Raw genomic sequence first — 22,635 nt, 5'->3', positions numbered from 1 at the left:
CCCCCAGGCTGTGGCCTATTCACAACCGGACCATGCGAATGGGCTGGTGCGCACGCACTCACACAGTTCAATTTGTATAAGCGGCGGGTTGCGCACATGCGCGCGCAGATCGACTTGCACAAGTGGCTGGCTGATGCAGTGTGCAGCTCAACTTACAATTGAGCTGCATTTGCATGTGCACTGGCCTGTTGCTTGCATGGCCCGGTTCCCCTCTCCCCTCCCAGGCGGGCCACCAAGCCGCAAAGGTTGGAGACTGCTGTAGTATAGTTCTTGTTTCTGATTTATTACTGAGTTTAAAGTTACTTCCATGTTTCTTTAGTGCAGCTATATTCAAATTTTGTCCCATTCTCTTCCTATAAAATTTAATAAAAGTTCAAAGCTTCTGCTTCAGAAGCTTTTATTATCTCTGCAGCTCGGCATGAGATGTTTGGTCACCAAGGCAACATCATTTTTGATGCCTTTATCTATCAATAGTACATAATATATTTCATAAATCAGTTCAGCTGCTTCTGTTTCTGTATTTTCCAGAAGTTAATTTGTTGGCTAAACTGTTTTACTGGTGCTTTAGATTCACATTGATACATAACCAGGTCATTTTTTTTAAAAAGTTGCTTATTATGTGTGCCATGCCTAAGATAGTTATTAAAAATAAAATCCCATCTAAAGCTGTGAGACAACTTCTGAATAAATAGAATTATGCTATACTTCTCTCTGACTTTTAACATAATAAGAATGTATACCTAATATCTTATTATTTAATAATATAAAGTCAATATTGGCAGTCTTCTTTGATCACTGTTGATATGTTCCTTTAGAAATTATGACTTTGAATTCTACAATATTTCATGATTTTTGATATTTCTATATTTTTTTTACTTGAGATAACAATAGAGGTACTTATGTTGTACTAATAGTTGGCATGTTGAATATAGCTTAATTATTTATGAATCATTTAAGACAGGCTTTAACACAATTTCCCCAAGCATTCCAAAATAAATAAAATAAAATAAAATAATAAATAAATAGAATGTTCAAAGAAGACTTCCTATATTTGAGAAGCTTCAGTGTTGGAGTGTGGCACTGTGGAGCATCTGTGATCAAGAAGTACCATCAAGGTATAAATTTGTCTTGTAACGATTGAAACCACTGTCATAAAGAAACAAATATGCTTTGCCTGGGGCATTTCTAATGTGAAAAGTGGCAATATGGTGGCTCACGTGGTTATGATGCTGAGATGGAGGTTAGCAAGCCCATGTTCGAGACGGAGTGCTGCCATGGGGCAGGGTTGAGCTCCTGTCTTTCGCTCTAGCTCCTGCTGGGGACATGAAAGGAGGCCCCCCAACTGGGCGTCCCGTGGGCAGTGGTGATGTCACCGGCTAATCTTTACAATCCGAAAGTGCCTTAGTGATTCTGATACAAATGCCAGCAAGTTGTGTGAAAAGTGGTTATTAACTTATTTGGTCCTTTCACCTCTATTACTGTGGCACTTGGATATTTCTTTTGCCCAATCCTCTTTTTAACTAATGTGATAACACAGCGTTCTTGTTAGGGAAAACCGTATTTCAGAGGTAATTTTCACTTGAGATGAAGAGCTCTGAAAGAAGCAATTGTTCTTGCTTTTCAGTTTTCTGTTGATAGAAAAGTCCCTACTTGATAGGGGAAATTATTTGCAAAGTGAAAAATGTAATTCCTCCTTCAAAATGCTGTGTTCCTTATATAAATTATACAGTTAGTGTAATGTGTTCCCTTGGTTAGTTGCTTTGGGCATAGAGGCAGGTACATTATGTATAAGACTGTTTGGAATAGAGTTATTTTTCTCTTTAAATGATGTCAACACTGAATGTTTTTTAACATAACTATACGCAAAAGGGACTGCTTAAGTTTGTGATAACGGATGGGCGCTGTGGCGTCAGGCAAGATACATTTTCAGTGATTCCATTTATTTTTTGACAGTGGTTATTGTTTTGAGCCATTATCTTTGGAGCTGCATTATTTGCCGCCTTGATGGCTAAAAACTGTCTTTTCCCACGAAGACAAGTACATAGAGTAAAAATAAGATTTAGGATTGGTTTTGAAACCTTGATTCTGAGTCTTGCAGTAATTGTGAGCTAGATATGCAGTGCTGTGTTCAAGTGATGGACTATATCATTTTGGTGAGGCAACCCCACGACTTAATAGCTACTTTGATGGTGGTTTGATGAGAACTTTTCCCGGTGAAGACTTCTGAAATCCAGATGGACACTTCTGAGAACTCTGGGCACTGAAAATCTGCATTTCTGAAAGCAGCAAAGATGGGAAAACACTGCCTTATAGAAGCAAGGGTGAGCTGAACTTAGCTTTGTCTAATAAATAGGCCCAGCAGAAGTGATTCAACCTGCAATCTGACTTTGCTTTTATTCAAAAAATAATAAATGATAAATAACCCTAAAAGTCTACTGAACTCATAACACTGTCTGCCACTTTTGGGCACAGAGATTCTTTCTAAATGCGTTTGCCTCTTATTAATGAAGGTTTTTTTTAAAAAAAAAAATATTCTAATTCGCACCAATGAATTTTTCCTTTTATATCCAAGTTGATATTTTTGTGCGATATGAATGCGTACATGAATTCCTGAAGGGCGCTTGGTTCCCTGAGCTAATGAATCTTTTTTTTCCAGAATTTACTAGATTAATACCGATGTTTTTACATGTTTTTTCTTTAACTCGCGTTGATGTGGAAGTAACATCGTATTGTCTTCTGTAGTGCCTCTCTAAAGCAAAGGATATCAAATAACCATTTTTGCACTTTCAGCTTTTTATCTAATTGATGTGGTCTACCCCAGGGAGTAAATGACTTTTTATAAATGACATCCCTTTGCTCGTTTGAATGTTCAAAGAGTATTGAAAATGGAACCAGTACTACCGTGTTTCCCTTAAAATAAGACCCAGCCGGAAAATAAGCCGTAGCATGATTTTTGAGGACGCTCGTAATATAAACCCCACACCAAAAATAAACCCCAGTTAAAATCGTCAGCCAGACTGACACATTTAGTACCATATTTCCTCGAATATAAGCCCTAACCGGAAAATAAGCCCTAATGTGTCTTTTTGAGCAAAAATTAATATAAGACCTGGTCTTATTTTCAAGGAAACACCGTATGAGACTGCTAAATTCATCTGCTTGTAATGGGACAGATTCGGTCAGTCGGAACATGACCCTTGTAGCAGATCACTGGCCTGATTTATATATTCAGTTTAAGCCACACTAAGACTGTGATTTAAAACAGTGGTTTGTAAACTATGTTTATGTCCTGTAAATTGTGGGGACCCAGGGATTTGTGGTTTATTCATTAAGCCACATTTTAACAAACCAATGTTAGGGAGAGCTGCACATTAAAGCAATTGTGAAATACGGAGACCAGGCTAGGAAACCAGATTGCTGATATGCACACCGAATAAATCCTTCACTTTCTCCTGTGTAGAGAGAAACTGGGGCTTTTGTTTGCTCCAATATCCATAGATCAAGAACATATTTGGCTTGATTTCCAGTAATAATTTTCATGTCGTCTATAAAAAAAATTAGATTTGTTTTCAGCTAAGTTTTAGGCATAGGGTTTTATATCATAAGCATACTGAAAATGTCAGCTTCTGTTTTCAGGCAGAGCCTGCTAACAATACATTAGATCAAATCAACTGTTAAATAGAGATGGAGTTGTTCCCTAAGTCAGAGGTCCCCAACCTTTTGGGCACCAAGGACCGGTTCTGTGGAGAGAGGTTTTTCCGCGGACCGGAGAGTGCGTGGTTTTGTGTGCTGCCTGCATCCCACGGATGGGGCTTTGCTTGTTTGTGTGGACCGGTTGCTGGCATGCCATGGACCGGTCCACGGTCCACGGACTGGAGGTTGGGGACCCCTGCCCTAGGTCATTACCATCTGCCCTACTCAGACCTGTTGTCCACATCTCAAGCAACTGCTTGCTTGCTTGTTGGTATAGCTGGTGTGATTGGATTAAAACAAGCTCCCTGCTACTTCTACTTCCTTAGTTTTTCGGAAAACAGGGTCATCTGAAATGAGAGGAAGAGAAGGATGATAGAGCAACTAGAAGCTATGCATCTGTTTCAATTCAATTTTTAAAACAGAATAAAATTTAATTATTAGAGACAGGGCCTTTGGGAGATGCCAAGAAGCATATCCAAATATTTATGGACATTTGTTGCTGACTGCAGTATTAAACCATCAATCTTCATCTTATATAATGCATATTTGAATGATGTGGCACAATATAAGTATAGTCCACCCAAGTAGGAAGCTATTCTTTTTATCTAGCATAAGAATCACAAACAATTTCTTTGTGGTTTTAATTATTCTGATGTCTTGAGATATCCTCGATCTCATTGCCTGCATGCTTGTGTGTGTTGAGTTTTTAAAAAAAGATATAATCATATATGTTATGCTTAGGTAAGCATTTGGGTTTTTTCCCCCCTCTTTATTGTATACTGCAAAATTGCATGCCCACTCAGGAAAAATGTTCTGTACTTCTTAGTTATTCTTTCAATGATCTTTGTGTGAACTAAAATAGAGGTTAATACCCAGGATTACTCAGCAAGCTTGCTGACTACTTGGAGTTTTGATTAGCATTTCTTATTAACAAGCCTGCTTTAGTATTATCACTAACTCTTATGTGTGAGCGGATCAATAAGTATGGAAGGAGAGTTAACAGATATTTATAGATTATCCATTAGAATACACAGATGGAGAAAATCATGCCTAATTTTTGTTCTGTGGAAATGTGACTGAAACCATTTCCCACTGTGGATCTAACACTTTCTTGAATAAGTGAGTGGGTTTCCACATTTTTATTTAGCAACTGCTAGGAACAGTGCTATTTCACATTGTTTCTGTGGAATTCAAGAGTGTATATATATGACGTTTCCGTATGTCTTTCCTTGCAAGCAATCTGAGTTCAGAGGGAACAATTATAAGTGCTTAAAATCGCTTACAAATATTATAGACAGTGCTTCAGTTTCTTCCCTTAGGAGTAGGAAAAGATATAATTGAATGGAGGACGGGGATTTTACGGTTCACGAAACGGAAGACACCTGAGGACATTTTTCATATTGTGCTAGAACTGCTCTAAATCTCTAATTGTGCCTAATGGAGTAGCCTTAGCAGTAAATTTAACCTATCGAAGGATGGATTAGTTCAACACCTGTAAGCATAATAACGCTCCCTAAAGATGGAGGTATCACTGAATAATAGAACGCAAGGAGATAAAAACTGTGTCTATTTTCCAGAAAGATGTAAAAGGTAAAAAAAAAGACCCAGCTCAATAGCAGCCTTGTCATTTAGAAACTGGACATTACCATGGTGGTTGGCACAGATGAGCAAATATTTTAAAATTTTAATTTCAGATAATTTTATCAGCCTCCTTACCTGTCAAAAACGAACAGGTAGAGAAGCAGGAGCCTTTTCTCTGTGGTTGGAATGTCTTCAGTCTCACAGACCATAACAGTTTCTGAAGTCCACTAGTTTTTCAGTGTCCAGGCAAAACTGTTGCCCAGGATTTGGCCTGGTGACACACACACACACACACACATCTAGCAAGTCCAATCTCAGTAGCGAGGTCTTGGATGTTCTTGCATTTCCTTGTGGGATGGATCATCCTGTAATTAACCATCACCATGAAATTGCTTTCGTTCTACTGTGCACACCAAATGCCTTACCCAATCAGTACATGAAATTTAATGCAAATTCTCTTCTGTTGTGCTCACCATTCAGCGGCCAGTGCAGTCTTTTGGACAGACAGGAAAAAGGTCAAAGGTACAGTAGACGTGTGTGCTGTGCTGGCATGCTAAGGTAGTCTTCATGCTTGACGGAAACCTGGCTGTTTATTGAAAATTAGTTTTGTTCTTTCTTTCGTTGGCAACCAAAGTGTATTTTTTTCTGTTTTTTGGATTTATGATTTGCCTAACTGTTTGCTTTTGCTTGGCCTTTATATTTTTGGTGGCTTGATGTTGCTAGACAGAGAAAATAGTTCTGCTTTTTGCTGCTACCTCTTTTTTTCATTAACTGTAGTTTGCTTTTTGCTGATGTTGTGATGACCTCAAAGCTTAAATTGGCATCAGAGTTTTATTTCTATTTTTTTTTTTTGCTTTTTTTAGGGTGTTTTTGCTCCCAAATAATGAATTACAGTGTGTTGAAAGTTGTTGGCATCCTTATGTAAGCAGTTTTGTTTTATAGCTGACCGCAAGATAACTAAAGTAAAACATCTGTGAACTGTAGTTTTTAATTATAAATACTTTTCTTTAGTCAAGTACAAAATTAAAGCTAGTTCGGAGCCTGGCTGTGTGTGAAGAATCTCCTCCACCTCCCACAGCTGAACTTTCGCAGGACATCCAGGTAAAAATAAAATAGTTCTGAGGTCTTTTACTTTCATTTTTGTTCGGTAAAAATGTTTGGGAATGATTTGAAGGATGGGAGTGGGATGCAAGAAGACAGTATTATTTGGAGCATGCTAGTGAATCTGTATGAATGTCAACAAACTGATGATTGAACTTTAAATATTTGACTGAACAATTGTAAAATATTTTAGATGAGTACACCTCTGCATTCATCTGCTATCCCGTGTGACTAACCCAAGATAATGAAAAAAAAGTCTTCTCATTTGACTTCCTGATTGATTTTTACATTCAGTTGTGTGGTTTAAAAGATAATATACTTTGGAATATTTATGTCTGGGATTGGTATCAAAATGTGGCGCTACAACTTTAAAAAAAGCAATTGCCTTACACAGTCCAGCAGCTTTAGAATTGAAGCAATGGTATCAATCAGATTGAATTTCACATATGTTGTAATCGAACTTCCCTTGGCACTAGTATCAATTATAGTCCAATTTTTTTTTGTACATACATCATGCTAAGATTTATTTAGTTTTTCATTTACTACGCTGTATAGGCAAGGCATTGTGATTTTTAAACTGTGATCTATGGCAAGGGTTTCCAGTCTTGGCAACTTGCCTATGCTGGCTGGCGAATTCTGGTTGTTGAAGTCCGCAAGTCTTAAAGTTGCCATGATTGGGAACCCCTGATCCATTATGGCATAACACTGGGAACCTATACAGCATTTCACAAAAAGCAAAGTATAGTTTGCATGATATCTAAAGAAGAGTCCTACATATAAATCTGTTAAGGTTGTGGCTGTTATCTGAGCGAATACATTTGTATCATAGACCTTTGTTGCAGTTTTACTAAATACAAATTTGCATGTGTTCATTTTTTTTTTCTTGTACCAAGTTGTATTAAGCCACTGACTATAAACTGATTGTTTTAACACAGGCTTCCCAATCCTGAAAGTGTTAAGGCTTGTGCATATTCTTTTTATTCGAATAGCTTCACTATCAGAATTAATTTATTTTTTCTGTCCAGTATTAAATTAGAATGGTGATAGTTGGCAAAGTAATATGGAAAACTGGATGTCGTATGCTTTTATAATGTGCATTTGTTTATTTTAATATTATGTTTATGAAGAATATGTAGGATTCATTTAAAAGAGCAGGACAGCATTTTTAGTATTTAAGTGCTGTGTCAGATAAATAATTACAGATGTTAGAAAATTATTTTAACTAAATGAAGTATAATAAAAAAAGATTACACTGGGTTAACCTTGTTGAGATTCATCTGATTATTGAAGAGATGTTAATTTTGACTGAGCAAGATGTTCTCAGAAGCCATCTGGATAATAGGACTTTTGAAATCTCATTTTATTTGGCAGGATAATAATTTTGATTTCCAGGATTAATTTTTCATATGCCTAGAAATAATTTTAAGATTAAATATTGAGTGACCTGCCATTCAATCCAGTGGCCTGAATGATCAACCGATAGTGTTTTTATTTTCCTTAGCAATAAAATGAAATATAGCTATATTGGAGTGCAGTTGTGCTTTATTTATTTTAATCGGTATTGCTTCAGGGTAATTATGTAGAAAATGCATACTCATATATTTTTTGAATGACATCCTTAAGTTTATTTCTATTTCCAGTAAAGCAAGAGTACTTATAGAACTACCATTTCCTATGCTATTCATTTATATCAGTGTTTCTCAACCTTGACAATTTTAAGGCATGTGGACTTCAACTCCCAGAATTCCACAGCCAGCATTGTTGGCTTTGGAATTCTGGGAGTTGAAGTCCACATGCCTTAAAATTGTCAAGGTTGAGAAACACTGATTTATATCCACCCTTCCACAACCAGGTCCCCTGCAGCTGAGGGTGGATTTTAGGTTCCAGAATGATCAGCAATGGCTAACTTGGCCAAGAATTCTGGAAGTTAGTTTTCACCATGGGAAGGTTCCATGTTTGCAACTGATAATCAGTCGCATAGAATGATTTGATTTCTAAACGGTTCCTGATGTTTCATATGTTTCTATATTGGTTTTTAACTTTTTTTAAAATTGGATCGTTTTAGCTACTATAAGCTGCCAGAATCATTTAGGTAAATTTATCTAGTTCCTTCTGGTCTTATTATATTTCTTCTTTTAAAATGATGTGGTCTCTTCAAATGTACATCCCTAATCATCGGGACCTGTAATATACTCTGCCTTCCTGTCCTGTTGAGCCAGGTAGATGCAATAGGGGAGAGCCTGTCTATCAAATAGCCTGGGCTGAAGCCACGTAGGTCTTTAAAGGTGATAATCAGCATCTTGAATTGCATCTGGAAGCAGATTAGTAGCCAGGATAGCGCCTGCAATATAGCTTTTACCACTTTGGACTGAAAGACAGTGTATAGATTTCCTCTGTGAAAACAGCAGACTTGGACATTTGTCCTTTTAGCATAACTATGACCACATTTAAATGAGATAAGCTTCCTCTTTAGGTTCTTGATGTCTTCCTGGTGTCTGTCCTTTTGCCAATTAGAAGTTCTAAAATCGCTTATTTGATAGCGAGGGTTTGCTTTCCAGCTATTTCCTTACAAATAAGGTACTCTACCTTGGAATATTTATTAAACTCAGATTCTGATCAGTAAAAATTAGTATTTATTTTTTTCTAGAGGAAGCCAGATTATGAAAAGTTTGGATAATCATTTTAAGTTCCAGTTGCTGTTCTTCTAGAGAACTAAGTACAGGGAATCCTTTTGCTGTTTGTATGCAGCTATGATGCCTTACTGTAAAAATGTTTTGACAACCGTGATACAATAGACTAGAAATTTTAGATCATGAAATTCCCAATGAATCTTAATGTTTGTGTAAATACCAAGAAGAAACTTTTACATTGGCTGTGCAATTTCTTCTCATTCTGCATTTTAGTTTCCAAATTTGTTGATGCTACAGCACAAAATCTTAGGACATATATTATTAAAAAGGCAACTATGTCAATTTGGATATGAAAATGTCGACAAAATGAAATGCTTGGACATCACATGGAAGAAATTTAGGGGGGAGGGGTTGGTCAAAATTGAGACCTTTGTCCATTTTTTTCCCCAAAATTTGGGAAAATCAGTGTGATGGACTTATGGCAGTTTGTATAAAGTCTTCTGACTTGCTGGGTGTTTGACTCTGTAAAGGAACAAAAAAGACTGTGAAGTAGAAAGTTGTGACAAAGCAAAACTGTTCATGTAATCTTTAAGCATAGTATTGTCTTCAGTCACCCATCTGGCTTATAATCATGGTTTATTTCTTGTTCACACATGATAACCATCATTTGAATAAAGCAAAACTAACCTAAATCTCCTCCCAGCTAAATACAAGGAGGAGGGCAAAATGTGGGCACCTATACATTCAAGACATCAACTATGGTTCTTAATACCTTTACTAGATATCAAAGCAATAAGATACTAAATAATGAGTGGTTGTAGCCTATTCTTTATTATCTGATTAATATTTGTGCAGATATTTTTAGAGATTAATATTTTGTAGAGCTAGTTCCACAATAATGTGTGATGCTTGCATGGAGAATTCCTGGCTTATGGACTGAGTGAATTACTTCTTCCATAAACTTGACTGGGAGCTAAATCATTTCTAAAACATACTAACTGTTGCCTTCCCAAATGCTTTATAGCTAACTTGTGCATCATAACGTTTGTAATTTTATTATGATCAGTTCTTTAAGAATGATCTTCAGTGTTGGTTTTGGTTTCATTCAGTTTCATGTATGGGTGTAAGATTCAAAAAACTTTCTCAACTTGAATGCATTATCTCTGGTGATAGCACTGACTCTTAATCAAAAGACGCTGGAAACTGAAGATATTATTTTATTGTTCTGTTGTTAACATATGCATTAACAGATTTCATTTGTAGGTTGTAATCACTTTTTCTTAAAACAGATATCAGGTGACACAAAAATCAAAGTGGCAAAGTTCTACCTAGAAAAGCTCTGGGATAAATAAAACCATTAAAATATTATAAGTTAAGAATGTAACCAATTATCTCAAGATAAAAATATGTTTAATCATGCAATGAAATACATTTTGAAACTGATGTGTCATGTTGCTTAACTATCTCTATTTCATATTTACCTATTTGAAAACAACAAAAAGGCTAAAGAACAGATCTGTGTAAGCGAATCCTTATTTTTATAGCATGTACCCACTCTGGTCTGAAGTAAGGGATTACAGGATTGGAAAAAGGGAAGTTACCTTGGTTATTGTACTTATTTTCACAATGCAGAATCATTTTCAGTTCTGCAAAGTGTGGGGTCTTTGCCATCTATAGAACTCCTCAACTTGTTTAACTTAAATGCTATGCCGAGACTGATTTTTGCAAAAACTGTCTTGTACAATAATATAAAATATAATAATATAAAAATCTCAGATAATTGGAAGAAGTTAACTAGCAAATATACATACGAAAATAATTGTTAGATAAGAAAAAAAAATCACTGCCGCCTCTGAAGCTTAAATTACTTTTCTTACATGTGGAGGCTTGCAGTTCAGTCTTACAAGAAGCATATTCCCATTGAGCTAGATTTGATAAGATATGAAGAGAAAACAGTGCACAAATTTAACTCAATGGGACTGTACTTCTTGTTGAGTTAGAGTTAAATTATTAAGGTTGATTTTGTTTTGTGAGATACTGCAACCTAAACAACATACCAAGGATATTTCAAAGTGATTTGCATCTTATTACTAAGCGTTGTTTAGTGTTGGCATTGGAATACACTCTGGAGATGGACCAAACCCAAGGAAACCATCTGGTTCCTAGACATCTTCTTTGCCAGGGAATTTAGATTTAGATTTACTTTTCATGAAAGCTGGTTTATTGTTTATGAATGAAGATTAAAAACAAGTTCTGGTTAGTGATTAGATATGCCTAGTTCAAATTAATCAGTCTTTGTGTGTGTGTGTGTGCCTTTGAGTCAGTTTTGATGGTCACTACCTGGTCTAGTCCCTACAGTTTTCTTGGCAAGGTTTTTCTGAAATGATTTGCCATTGCCTCCTTCCTAGGGCTCAGAGAGAGTGACTGGCCCAAGGTCACCCAGCTGGCTTTGGGACTCCTGATTTTTAGCCTGATGCCTTAACCACTACAGCAAACTTGCTCTCAGTTGGCTTATAATCATGGTTTATTTCTTGTTCACACATGATAAAAACAAAACTAATCTTACCTAAATCTCCTCCCAGCTAAATGCAAAGAAGTGTGGGAGCCTGTACCTTCAAAACATCAATTGTGGTTCTTAAGGTTCACCTGCCTCCCATTATGCTATTGTTCAAATATTGCATGGAAGCTAACTTTCTTTGAAAATTTAGCTTGGGGGTAATTTTATAGGAAATAATAGCAATATTGTTTCTTGAATCATTTGTCCATTTCCCAGGCATATGAACTTAAGGGAGTTGCATTTTAAGAGGCTCAAAATCAGTTATTTCAGATTGGCCTTTCGGTTTGCAGCCAAATGTCAGGGTTTTCGTTGATGTTATGCCTGTAGACTACTTAAACAGACACCATTTTCTTTACAGGATACCTTTCTTGAGGGAAAAAATTGTTAATTTTCAACTTTTCAACAGGAAAAAAATCAGATCCAGTTAACACAGTTATTTGAAAAGGAAGAGAAACCCTCGAAAGATGAAGCTGAAAAGGAGAAGTCTGATAAATTACCCAGGAAAATGTTATCAAGAGGTTTGCTATACATTATCCTCTTCTTAAATTAGTGGTACATGATTTGGGCCGTAGGTTTAAAAAACCTGCAGGTTGCTAGTATTTATCATAATGCCTCTTCTTTATATATTGGTAAGTTTATTCTCGGAAGAATCTCCCAGAGATGCCTAATTAGTACTGAAAGTATATAATCCCCTTATCTTCATGTCAAATACAGAGTTGGTTTAGCTGTGCAGTTAGGCTATCTTAGACCCAGTTTTCTCCGGAAATTGCATGCTCAAAAGTAATTGGAGTGTGCTAGGAAGGACTCACTGGAGAAGAGCCAAATGCTGGGAAAGATTGAGGGCAATAGAAGAAGGGGACGACAGAGAATGAGATGGCTGGATGGAGTCACTGAAGCAGTAGGTGTGAGCTTAAATGGACTCCAGAAGATGGTAGAGGACAGGAAGGCCTGGAGGAACATTGTCCATGGGGTCGCGATGGGTCAGACACGACTTCGCAACTAACAACAACAATTTAAAAAGGAAGACATGCAAACTCAGAAGACTAGCATATCATGTATATAAGATTTCTGATGTGAGACGTGAGACGTTTTTGAAATGTGATCTTTTGGGAGGTAGAAATGTCAACATTAATGAATTTCACACATTGGCTTAAGTGGGTTTTTTTCCCTTTCAGTAAGTAGATTAATGTTCATATGTTTTATTTCAAACTTCCTTCCCGAGTGGGGTGAGCACCTTGTGGTTCAGGACAACATACAGGTCATACTCCACCGTTGGAACTTTGGGAATATTGTTGAAAACCAACAGACCGCTTTTCCACTACTCTGAAATGCAAAACGCATGAATATTGCAGAATAAACCCTAAAATGGGCCTGACATAATGAAAAAAAATAGACCCATTCTCCTGGCTTGCTCACTTGTTTTACAGTCCTTCACCATCCGAAGGATTATTGAGAGATCTATAAGATAGGGAGGCAAAAGTAAGAGAGATTTTCTCCCTCCCCTCACTCCCCCCTCACATTTTCTGTTGATAAAGAAGCAATCAACTATCCAAGCCAGGGCTGACATTAAACTTTCAGACTTTGTCATCCTAGCTGCTATTGTGTAAACTTAAAATATTAATGGCTTGGTTTCATTGAAAGAATTAACACGTTCTCTGTAACTGTGGATTTATTTTTCTTTTAGATTCTAGTCAAGAGTATACGGATTCAACTGGTATAGATCTACACGAGTTTTTAGTTAATACATTGAAAAACAATCCCAGGTAAACAAGTGTCAATGATGTTGTTCATGTTGAAATGAATGTATATATTATTTACAGAATTTCTTACTCATTTTCTTTTGGTCTATTTGTACATTTTGCTCTATTATTGGATAGTTTATTAAAAACCTTTGAACTCATATTGTTCTGCACATTCTTTTTCAAAATGATGGAGCCCCTAATATTTTTTATTTTACCTTTTAATGCATTCATAAAGCTCTCTTGGTTGTGCATAGCAAAGCACTGTTAAATGCAGGAATGCTTTCAGAAATCTTTTTAATTGAGGTTTAACTTTATGCAAGCATGACCTACAGTAACCGTATTTAGAATTCACACCAAATTATAGTTGAGCACAACAAGAACAAAGTCACAAGAGAAGGTGCTGATTCTTTGCTTCTTGTATAGTTGTGAGGAAAGAGTCTGGGAGCTTTTTATTCAATTTTACGTTAACTGAAGTTTGCACCAGAAATTATGATCAATATTGTGTTGACGATTGTGGGAAATAGCTTTAAACAGAAGTGTATGATATTAGTTTGTTTTTTTCTAACGTTAGGTAAAATCAGTTGCCATGACTGCATTCAAAGGCAGCAATTGTGGTTGGCTGCAAACTTGCCTGGAGCATGTTATTTTTTTTCCTTTGAAACAGTGCAGCTACAAATCATTGCCTGCCTGTGGTTTGTTGATATGGTAACATGATAGGTTGATGACTCATCCAAAGACAGCAGTATAACTTCTTGCCAAAAGAAGCAGCTAGAGGTAGAATTCAGAACAAACTAAAGCTATTAATTCAATCCCTTGCTTCTCTCAGAGGAAACCACTATGTTGCATTCAGATAAGATAGCAACCATACAAAATAAGGCCCAGTACCTGGGGACAGACCACCGCAGATATCTGAACTTTAGCAATTCACTAGAATCCTGTGTCCATGCAGCTTGTTCTTCTCAAAGTAATCTTGAGTTCAGGAAGAGACAATACTGACAACTTCCAAATATCTTGGACTCTTACTCCTAATCTACCCTTTATCTTCGCCAAGGGAGGGAAGAAGTTCTCTAGTCCAGGGCTTTTCAACCTTTTCACCCATTGTGCCACTGTTAGGATATGGCAACATCCAAGTACCACCAGTCGCCTAGCAAGGTGTCAAAAACTTGATGACCAAAAAAAAAAAAAAAGGAAAAAAGTGATAAAGTACTGGTAGTCCTCGACTTACAACAGTTCGCTTAGTGACTGTTCGTAGTTACAATGGCACTGAAAAAAGTGCCCCCCAAGCCACAGCCGAGCAAGACAGCACCCAGCGGCGCTCTTCCTCCTGTCCAAGGTTTTCATTGTTGTGAGCATTTCTGTTGAGGATTGGCACCAGGGGTGGGGGGTATTTGGTTTTTATTCCCCCCGTCTGCTGGGTGGTTGCAGCAGGTTTTGGTCACTTCACATGACCCTGGGACACTGTGATTGTCATAAATATGAATCAGTTGCCAAGCATCTGAATGTAAATCACAAGACCCTGGAGATGCTGCAATATTCCAGCTGATCGGCGCTTCTTCTGGGCTCAGCAGAAGCGCCAGGATCAGTGCTGCTTTCCAGCTGATTGGTGCTTCTTCAGGGCTCAGTAGAAGCACCAGGATCAGCACCGAGCTCCAGCTGGAGCCTGGTGCTGATCCTGGCGCTTCCACTGAGGCCTAACAGCCCCAAAGAAGCGCTGATCAGCTGGAAAGCGACACTGATCCTGGCGCTTCCGCTGAGCCCTGACAGCCCTGCAGCTCCAGCCATCTCTCGCTCAGGCTTGTGCGGTGCTGCCACCGGTTCAGCTCATTCCCCTCCCCCACTACCACTTTTCTAGGATGGTCGCGTACCATCTACCAGGTGCCAATGTACCCCAGGTAGTACCCGTACCACTGGTTGAAAAGCCCTGCTCTACTCTAGTATATCTAGATGGCATCAAGTTCCTCGTTCCTGGCTAGTGAGATAGACAAGAATACTTGCTTTCCTTTTGGAGGTATTTTTATTGATTTAATAGCTTTTTTTTTTTTAACTTCCTTGGTATATTCAGAAACCAATCAATTTGCCTTTTTTCTTTTTTTAAGTATATCCAGGGCTTTTTTTCTCACAGAACGCCCAGAACGGAGTTCCACCACCTTTTTTGGATGGAACCTTGTAGAGTAGACAAGGCAAGTTGTATGACGTGTGAGTTCCGGCACCTTTTTTTTTTTTTTTTTAATAGAAAAAAAGCACTGAGTACATCTCTAGTTTTTCTGTCATTTGTTTCCATGTTTTGGTTGCCATGGAATTTAGAAAGAAATTCTGGGCATTTTGAAGTGTTTATATATGATACAGCTACCTATATGAGCTGTGGGGGTACAGTGGCTAGAATGCAGTATTGCAGACTAGCCCTGCATTCCACTGCTAGGAGTTTGATTCTGACCACTCAAGGTTGACTCAGCCTTTCATCCTTCCGAGGCTGGTAAAATGAAGGCCCAGATTGTTGGGGGGCAATAGGCTGACTCTAAACCGCTTAGAGAGAGCTGTAAAGCACTATGAAGTGGTACATAAGTTTTAAGTGCTATTGCTATTTCTTCCTGAGAGGAAAACTGCTTTGAATTTAACTCAGTAGTGGCCACCTTCCTGAAAGAAGAGATTAAAAAAATTTTTTTAGACAAAATCCATCTTCTCCATCTTGTCAACTTTGGAGTTGCTGAAAAGCAATCTTAGCATATCTGCCCCATGTAATAAATCAGCATATCTGCCCCATGTAATAAATGTGTGTGTCATCTATTTATGCACATATAGTATACATATCATTCAGAACCCATCTGCCAAAAAGCCTAGGGCCAAGACAAACACACACATTAAATGATTTAATAATTGCTAATTAAAATTATTTACCTGTAAAATAATTGCACAGCAACCAAACAGACAACAAGTACAGACTTCAATGGATACTTAAGACTGCAGAAAAAAACAATTGGAACTAGCCTACCTTCCATTGAGGATCTGTATACTGCACAAACCAGAAAGAGGGTTGAGAAAATATCTACAGACTCCTCACATCCTGGATATGATCTATTACAACTTCTCCCCTCAGGATGCCGCTATAGAGCGTTGCATGCCAAAACAACCAGACACAAAGATAGTTTCCCCCCCCCCCCCCCGTGCCATCACTCTGCTGAACACTTAATTCCCACAGCACTGCCTCATTTCTTTTTATCTTTCCTACTACCTTATCCTATTGGTATCTTGTGATTTATCAATTGTTTGTAACATGATTAATCATTGTAATTATGATTTATGATCTATGACCTAATAATTGCTGTTTGTATGTACACTGTGAGCTTATGTACCGGAGACAAATTCCTTGTGTGTCTAATCACACTTGGCCAATAAAGAAGTCTAGTCTAGTCTAGTCACCTTATTTGCTAAATTACACTTCATCTATTTATAGCAAATTTTCTGTTTCTCACACACAACTATCCTTACCCATTCAGATATTCATGCTTTGCAATCAGTGCTACTACAATTTGATTTGATTTGATTGATTGATTTGTATCTTACCTTTATTATTTTTACAAATAACTCAAGATGGGAACTAATCCAGTATACCTTCCGACTCCTATTTTGCACTTTTACTCATTATTTAAAGGGGAAAAAAACCCTTCTCTTTCCAAACAATTTTTGCCTATTGCTTTTCTGTGCCATAAAACGATAAACATTCTTGTGGTCAAATTTTACTTTTTGCAGATTTTAAGGTTACCGTAGCTCAATACATAGACTTCTTATTCTAATGCCAGAGTTTAATTAACCTTTAATTAATCTGAACCGAAAATGAGTTATATTAATTTTTCCTGATGGGTTTCTCTCTCCCCCCCTCTCACAGACACACATCAAGAGTGATGCAATATATACCATAAATTAATTTCTTATTTAGGTACAGTCCTTAAGATAAGGACTGCTTCTCATAAGGCTAAAGGGCTTATGCTCTTAATATCTAATTCTACATCATTTGAGCCTATGTCCCATTTTGTTCAACTATACGTACTTATTTTCAGAACTATAAGGCTATCCAAACAATGTGATTATCATGGCATATTTTAAAAAAATAAACCCTCAAAATTAAAAAAATCTCATTAAATATGCAATATGTAAATATAAAATGGCGACCAAGTAACATAGCAATAGTACTCATTGTTAGAAGATTTAGTGAAATCTCTCTGTACATTTGTTTAATAAGCATTCATTTACGCAAGATAGGGTTACAGTTGACAGAATGGGGTTAATCAAGGGGACCTTGTTTTATCCCCACAACATTCTGGTGAATCTTAACTTGCTCAAGACAAAACAATGCAGATTATTCCTGTGAGCCACCTAAGCTATTTGAAATCAAAGGAGGTGCTAAGTACTGTCCAATCATTAATATTGTTGGGTTTTTCCTCAGCAGACACTTGGTATAATTCTTTTATTATAGAGAATATACTGGTTTAATATGTTTACAGGCTCTGAAAGTATGTCCTACTTTCCCCCACTAACGAATGTTACATTTTGCCTTCCAGGGACAGAATGATGCTGCTGAAATTAGAACAGGAAATCTTAGATTTCATTGGGAATAATGAGTAAGTGTCATTGGACGATGTATAATTATAGGAGATGACCTGAGGCTTATGTCAGCCTAAAAAGTACTTGCTTCTTTTCAGAATCCCACGGAAAAAATTCCCCCCAATGACCTCGTACCATAGAATGTTATTGCACAGAGTAGCTGCTTATTTCGGCCTGGAGCACAACGTGGACCAGAGTGGGAAGTCAGTGATCGTGAATAAAACGAGCAGTACCAGAATGTAAGTTGCTGTTCTTTTTTTTAAATATTATTTACTTACTTACTTTGTTCGTTTGTTTGTCATTGAGTTGAGTTCCATCAGTAATGGATGTTTGAGTTTATGACTAAAGCAGGATAATTACAGTATCTCTGCATGAAAAATTATCCTTAATTCTGTAAGAATCACAATTACAGAATTTTCTTTTCGATTTGGAGAAAGAAAAAAAAATCTATCCATTATACCTCTTAAAATATATATCCTGTTTTCATTGTGTAAAAAAAATTATTTCTGAATTACAGTAATTTGCTTCTAGAAAAAAAACACATTTCTTTGGAAAAAAACCAACCTCCAGCATATGAACTGGCTATCACAGTAGAGGAAGAAGTTTTGCCTCTGTCTTTTTTTTTTTTAATTAGCTAAATTGGACTTTGCAGAAAAGCAGAATCTGGTAATTACTGACTACTTGGAGTGATTCCATTTTAGTACTCCATTAATTGTGTCGTATTTCAATACCCAACCCATCCCCCCCCCTGCTGCTTAGTTGGAGAAATAAACTAGGGGACCAAAAGTTCTATTTAAAATTTAATGTAACCAGATGCAGTGGATAACTGCATCCATTTGTTAAACCCTCTGCATGAGATGGTTTGGGAACAGCATTGTAGCAGCTGTTGATGAAGTTTTTGAAGAACAAGCTATATTTAGAATACTTTCATGGCAAAGACAATCTCAGCTAGAATCTGGAAGACCCAAGTATAATTAGCAGGCATTTCCTTGAACCAATAGACAATGTAAACTATTTAAAGGTTTTCAGTGTTCTTATTTTATATCTCAGGGGATTTAAAATAAGAATTTAGCTAGAAAACCTTGGCAATCTAAAACCCAACTTACCTTTTCCTCATAGGGAGATTCCCCGCTCCAGTGCCGGTCTGTGCTGTTAATGACATCATCAACCCAGTGCACACTGGGACGACTCAGTGGAGTGGAGTGGTGATGGCAGGGCAGTAAATTCAGGGACCTTTAAGAAAAAAATGAGGTAAGACAGTCTAAAGGTTTTCCGAAGTGCCTGCTAATTACATTCTGGCATCCAACAATTCTTAGGTAGTGTTTGAGAATTATTTCGTCATTTATAATGCAATTCGGGAATTAAAAAGAAACTTGATCCTGCTTTTTTGCAAATTTCTCAAGTAACAAGTGTGTGAGGACATATAATTTTGTATGTTTTTATGGACCACAATCATCATTATTTCTAACACCTTGAAAAAGATTTACGAAAGTTTCTTGGTACCCTGGAAGTTGGATGTTTAAAAGCTAAAAGTATCTCATTATTTCATTAAAAATAGGACTTTACAACTGTAGGCATGTACAGGCTTGTTCTGAAATCTTTCTTTGCCCCTAAAACATTCATTTCTCTGCTTCCATGTCTTTCAGTAATAGCCAAAATTTAAAGAATCCACAGAAAAAAAGTTTTTTTTAAAAAAAATGGGGTAATAAACAGTATATCAAAAGTAAGGCATTGAAAACAGAATTAGCCCAGATTTATCACCTTATGCTTCATTATTAAACATTTATTTTTGTGAATTAATAATTAATTAATTAATTTTCTAAAAATAGTTGGAAATGTAACAATCAAGTGGACTTATTCTTTTGTGTTTAGTGATATGATAAAGTCTGGCAATTTTGGAAAATGACTTAAAATGAAACAAATTCTAAAATTTGAATTCCTTTTCCATTCTCCCATCTTTTTATTAAATATCATTAAACCTTATATTTCTTTGAAGTAACTTTGGATATGTTAACTGCTGGGTACGTTAACTCGGTGCCTTGCATCGGAACACACATACGATTCCTTCAGCGGAAAAATGACAAATCAAGATGTAGCAGCTCCAAAGTCGGTATCAGATTCTCCTCATAGATTTCCAATGTGAAAGAAAAGTAAAACCTACAAGATATTCTGATAACCTTTGTACCACTAAATGGCCTGTTGTCCACATGTATCTTACAATTTTATTTTCCTCAAACCTAAGGACCACAAAAAACTTCCTTCGTATTTATAATTATTTATTTTATTTTAATCTTTTTTTTTCAAAAGACCTGACCAGAAGTTTTGCGAACATATAAAAGATGAAAAAAGTGAAGATTTTCAAAAACGGTACATCCTTAAACGAGAGAATTCTAGTCTAGACAAAGATGATAATCAGGTAAATATGGAACATAACAGTATCTTGACTGCATACTTATATTGCGCAATATAAATCAGCAATTAACAACTTATTTAATTTAGATGCGAATACGATTAAAAGATGACAGAAGAAGCAAATCTATAGAAGAGCGAGAAGAAGAGTACCAGAGAGCTAGAGAACGAATATTTGCACAAGATGTAGGTATTAAGGAATGTCCACAGTATCTTGGACTATGTGTAAGAACAATAAAGTTAAAGTGCATAATTAAAGTGCTCATAATGTTTGGAAAAATTGTCTCTGCGTTCCCATTCATGATTGCATTAAGAGAACATTTATAAAGTAGTGGATAGAGCAACAGATTGGTTCTCAGCCCTAGGCTGGGGGTAGTGATGATGATGATATAGATATAGTATCACTGATATTTATCTCCTCCTATGAGATACTGTTTAATTAAAATGTTTCCCGTTCTTATGGAGAGATTGTTCATAACAATTATGTTAGTCATGGGTGTTGTAAAGTCTGGGCATCTGTTTATACAGGTGATAGTCATATACTTGTTTTAATCATTCATATTGTGGTAATTTTGCATTTTCTAAGAACAGCAGCCAAGGCTCAGAGATGGTAGGTTGACAGGTTCTAAATTAACTTTAAAATTAAGAGTACACCCAAAAATTGTTTGTCCAGCTTTGTTTTCTCCTAGCTTGCAAATAAAAGATAGTGAAACAAAGAGTAATAAATCCTGCTGTGGTTTCCTCTGTTTCTCTACAACAGAGAACAGTCATACCCTTGATGGCTGTGGTGAGTTGGCTATGGTGAGTTGCGAGACAACTCGCAGACAACTCGTCATGGCCAATCTGATGCAGCCAATTTCCCACAGCCAACTTGTCCCAGGACAACTCGCTATGGACAACTGGCCACCAGCAAACTCGCCGTAGGACAATTTAACAATTCAGTGATTTAAAATAAATAATTATTTTAATTTTTGTCATTCACATTTCATTCTGCCTCTACTTTTACATCCTTTCTTTAAAGGTTCTATTCCACCATTTCTTTGATATTAGTGTAACTCTTATCCCGCAACGAGTTGTCCCATGGCAAGTTGGCCTTGGTGAATTGTCATAGACCCTGCACATTCTGTTGACTAGCATTTACATTTTGTTTCTTTTCTCCCCATTTGTTATATTTAAAACCTGTCTGAATGATCACATTAGCCTGGCTGAAGGATTTGGTAATCTTCCTTTAATAATTGCTTGCAACTGGTTACCAGTTGTTGTTTCCACCTAGGTGTTTATACATTTATTTCAATATGGATTGCTGATAGAATCGTTTAATGGGGGTGATTTTTATTCTACATTGTTTCTTCCCCAGTCGCTGTGTTCCCAAGAGAATTATATTATTGACAAAAGGTAAGCATAATCAGTATTATTTTATAAAAAAAAAAAGCTTGTTTTTTTTTCTAAATACAAATGAGAGAAAGTACTAAGCTACAATTTTATTGAACACGCCAACAGAATTCAAGAGGATGAAGCCAACAGTACCCAGCAAAGGCGACAGATATTTAGGTACTGAATGAATTAGTTTTTTAAATCCCAAAGCATTCTGCACATATTTCCTTTTCTTTCTTTCTTTTTCTTTTTTGATGCTTTGGCAAAGAGTCTTCCATCTTTAAAAACTAACCTTGTGGATTACAGAATCAACAAGGATGCTTCAGGGAGGTCGGCAAACAGTCTCCAGAGCAGTACAGACAACGAGCTAAAGTACTCAGAACCCCGTCCATGGAGCAGCACAGACTCGGATAGCTCTCTTCGCAGTTTGAAGCCCCCTGTGACCAAAGCCAGCAGCTTCAGTGGGATCTCTGTTCTGACAAGAGGCGATAGCACAGGAAGCAGCAAAAGCACTGGCAGGCTATCCAAAACAGGTACCACTGGAAAACCCAAGTCTAGGGATAGCTAGGTAGCCTGCAAAAAGCACCCCCTGCCCACCCAACATTGTTACAGTTTTTGGAAAGTGCTTCTTTGGCCCAGAGTTATAATCACTTAAGTGTTAGACACACCTTTGGTAGTATTTTGAATAGACCAGAAAGGACTGTGGCTATTCCTGATCCTACCAATGTTTTGAATTGTTTATAAATAAAACATCTTTTAATGCATTACATGCCTAATTGGTGGCTGTTGATCTTCTGCAATTCGATCACTGTTAACCCAGTCAGCTTCATAGGCTAGTAGACCAGGATGAGACGTTGAAACAACTGTAAGTAGTAGAGAGACTGGAAATGCAGTGTTTCTCTCATGCTTGCCATTTCAGGGAATTAAAATTTTGTTACAGTAACTAAAG

General features: G+C 36.9%; 1 protein-coding gene across 3 annotated transcripts in view; it reads left to right on the top strand.

Annotated features, from left to right (window-relative positions):
- The window catches only part of R3HDM1 (R3H domain containing 1), a 60,842-nt gene that overhangs the window by 3,877 nt on the left and 34,330 nt on the right, over nucleotides 1-22,635 (top strand). For 2 of the 3 annotated variants that reach the window (XM_015812438.1, XM_015812437.1), the window contains exons 2-12: nucleotides 5,755-5,796; nucleotides 6,286-6,375; nucleotides 11,969-12,080; nucleotides 13,247-13,325; nucleotides 17,861-17,920; nucleotides 18,002-18,142; nucleotides 20,211-20,319; nucleotides 20,403-20,498; nucleotides 21,670-21,707; nucleotides 21,813-21,863; nucleotides 21,993-22,219. In XM_015812438.1, coding sequence (XP_015667924.1) covers nucleotides 5,755-5,796; nucleotides 6,286-6,375; nucleotides 11,969-12,080; nucleotides 13,247-13,325; nucleotides 17,861-17,920; nucleotides 18,002-18,142; nucleotides 20,211-20,319; nucleotides 20,403-20,498; nucleotides 21,670-21,707; nucleotides 21,813-21,863; nucleotides 21,993-22,219 — 1,045 coding nt within the window. The remainder of the gene's footprint in view (nucleotides 1-5,754; nucleotides 5,797-6,285; nucleotides 6,376-11,968; nucleotides 12,081-13,246; nucleotides 13,326-17,860; nucleotides 17,921-18,001; nucleotides 18,143-20,210; nucleotides 20,320-20,402; nucleotides 20,499-21,669; nucleotides 21,708-21,812; nucleotides 21,864-21,992; nucleotides 22,220-22,635) is intronic. The other variant, XM_015812439.1, reaches the window with a different exon arrangement.

This window comes from Protobothrops mucrosquamatus, unplaced genomic scaffold, assembly GCF_001527695.2.
Source record: "Protobothrops mucrosquamatus isolate PMUCROS unplaced genomic scaffold, P.Mucros_1.0 scaffold84, whole genome shotgun sequence".
NCBI lineage: Eukaryota > Metazoa > Chordata > Lepidosauria > Squamata > Viperidae > Protobothrops > Protobothrops mucrosquamatus.
Note: the sequence above shows the minus strand (reverse complement) of the source record. Positions and strands in the feature narration are given on the sequence as shown.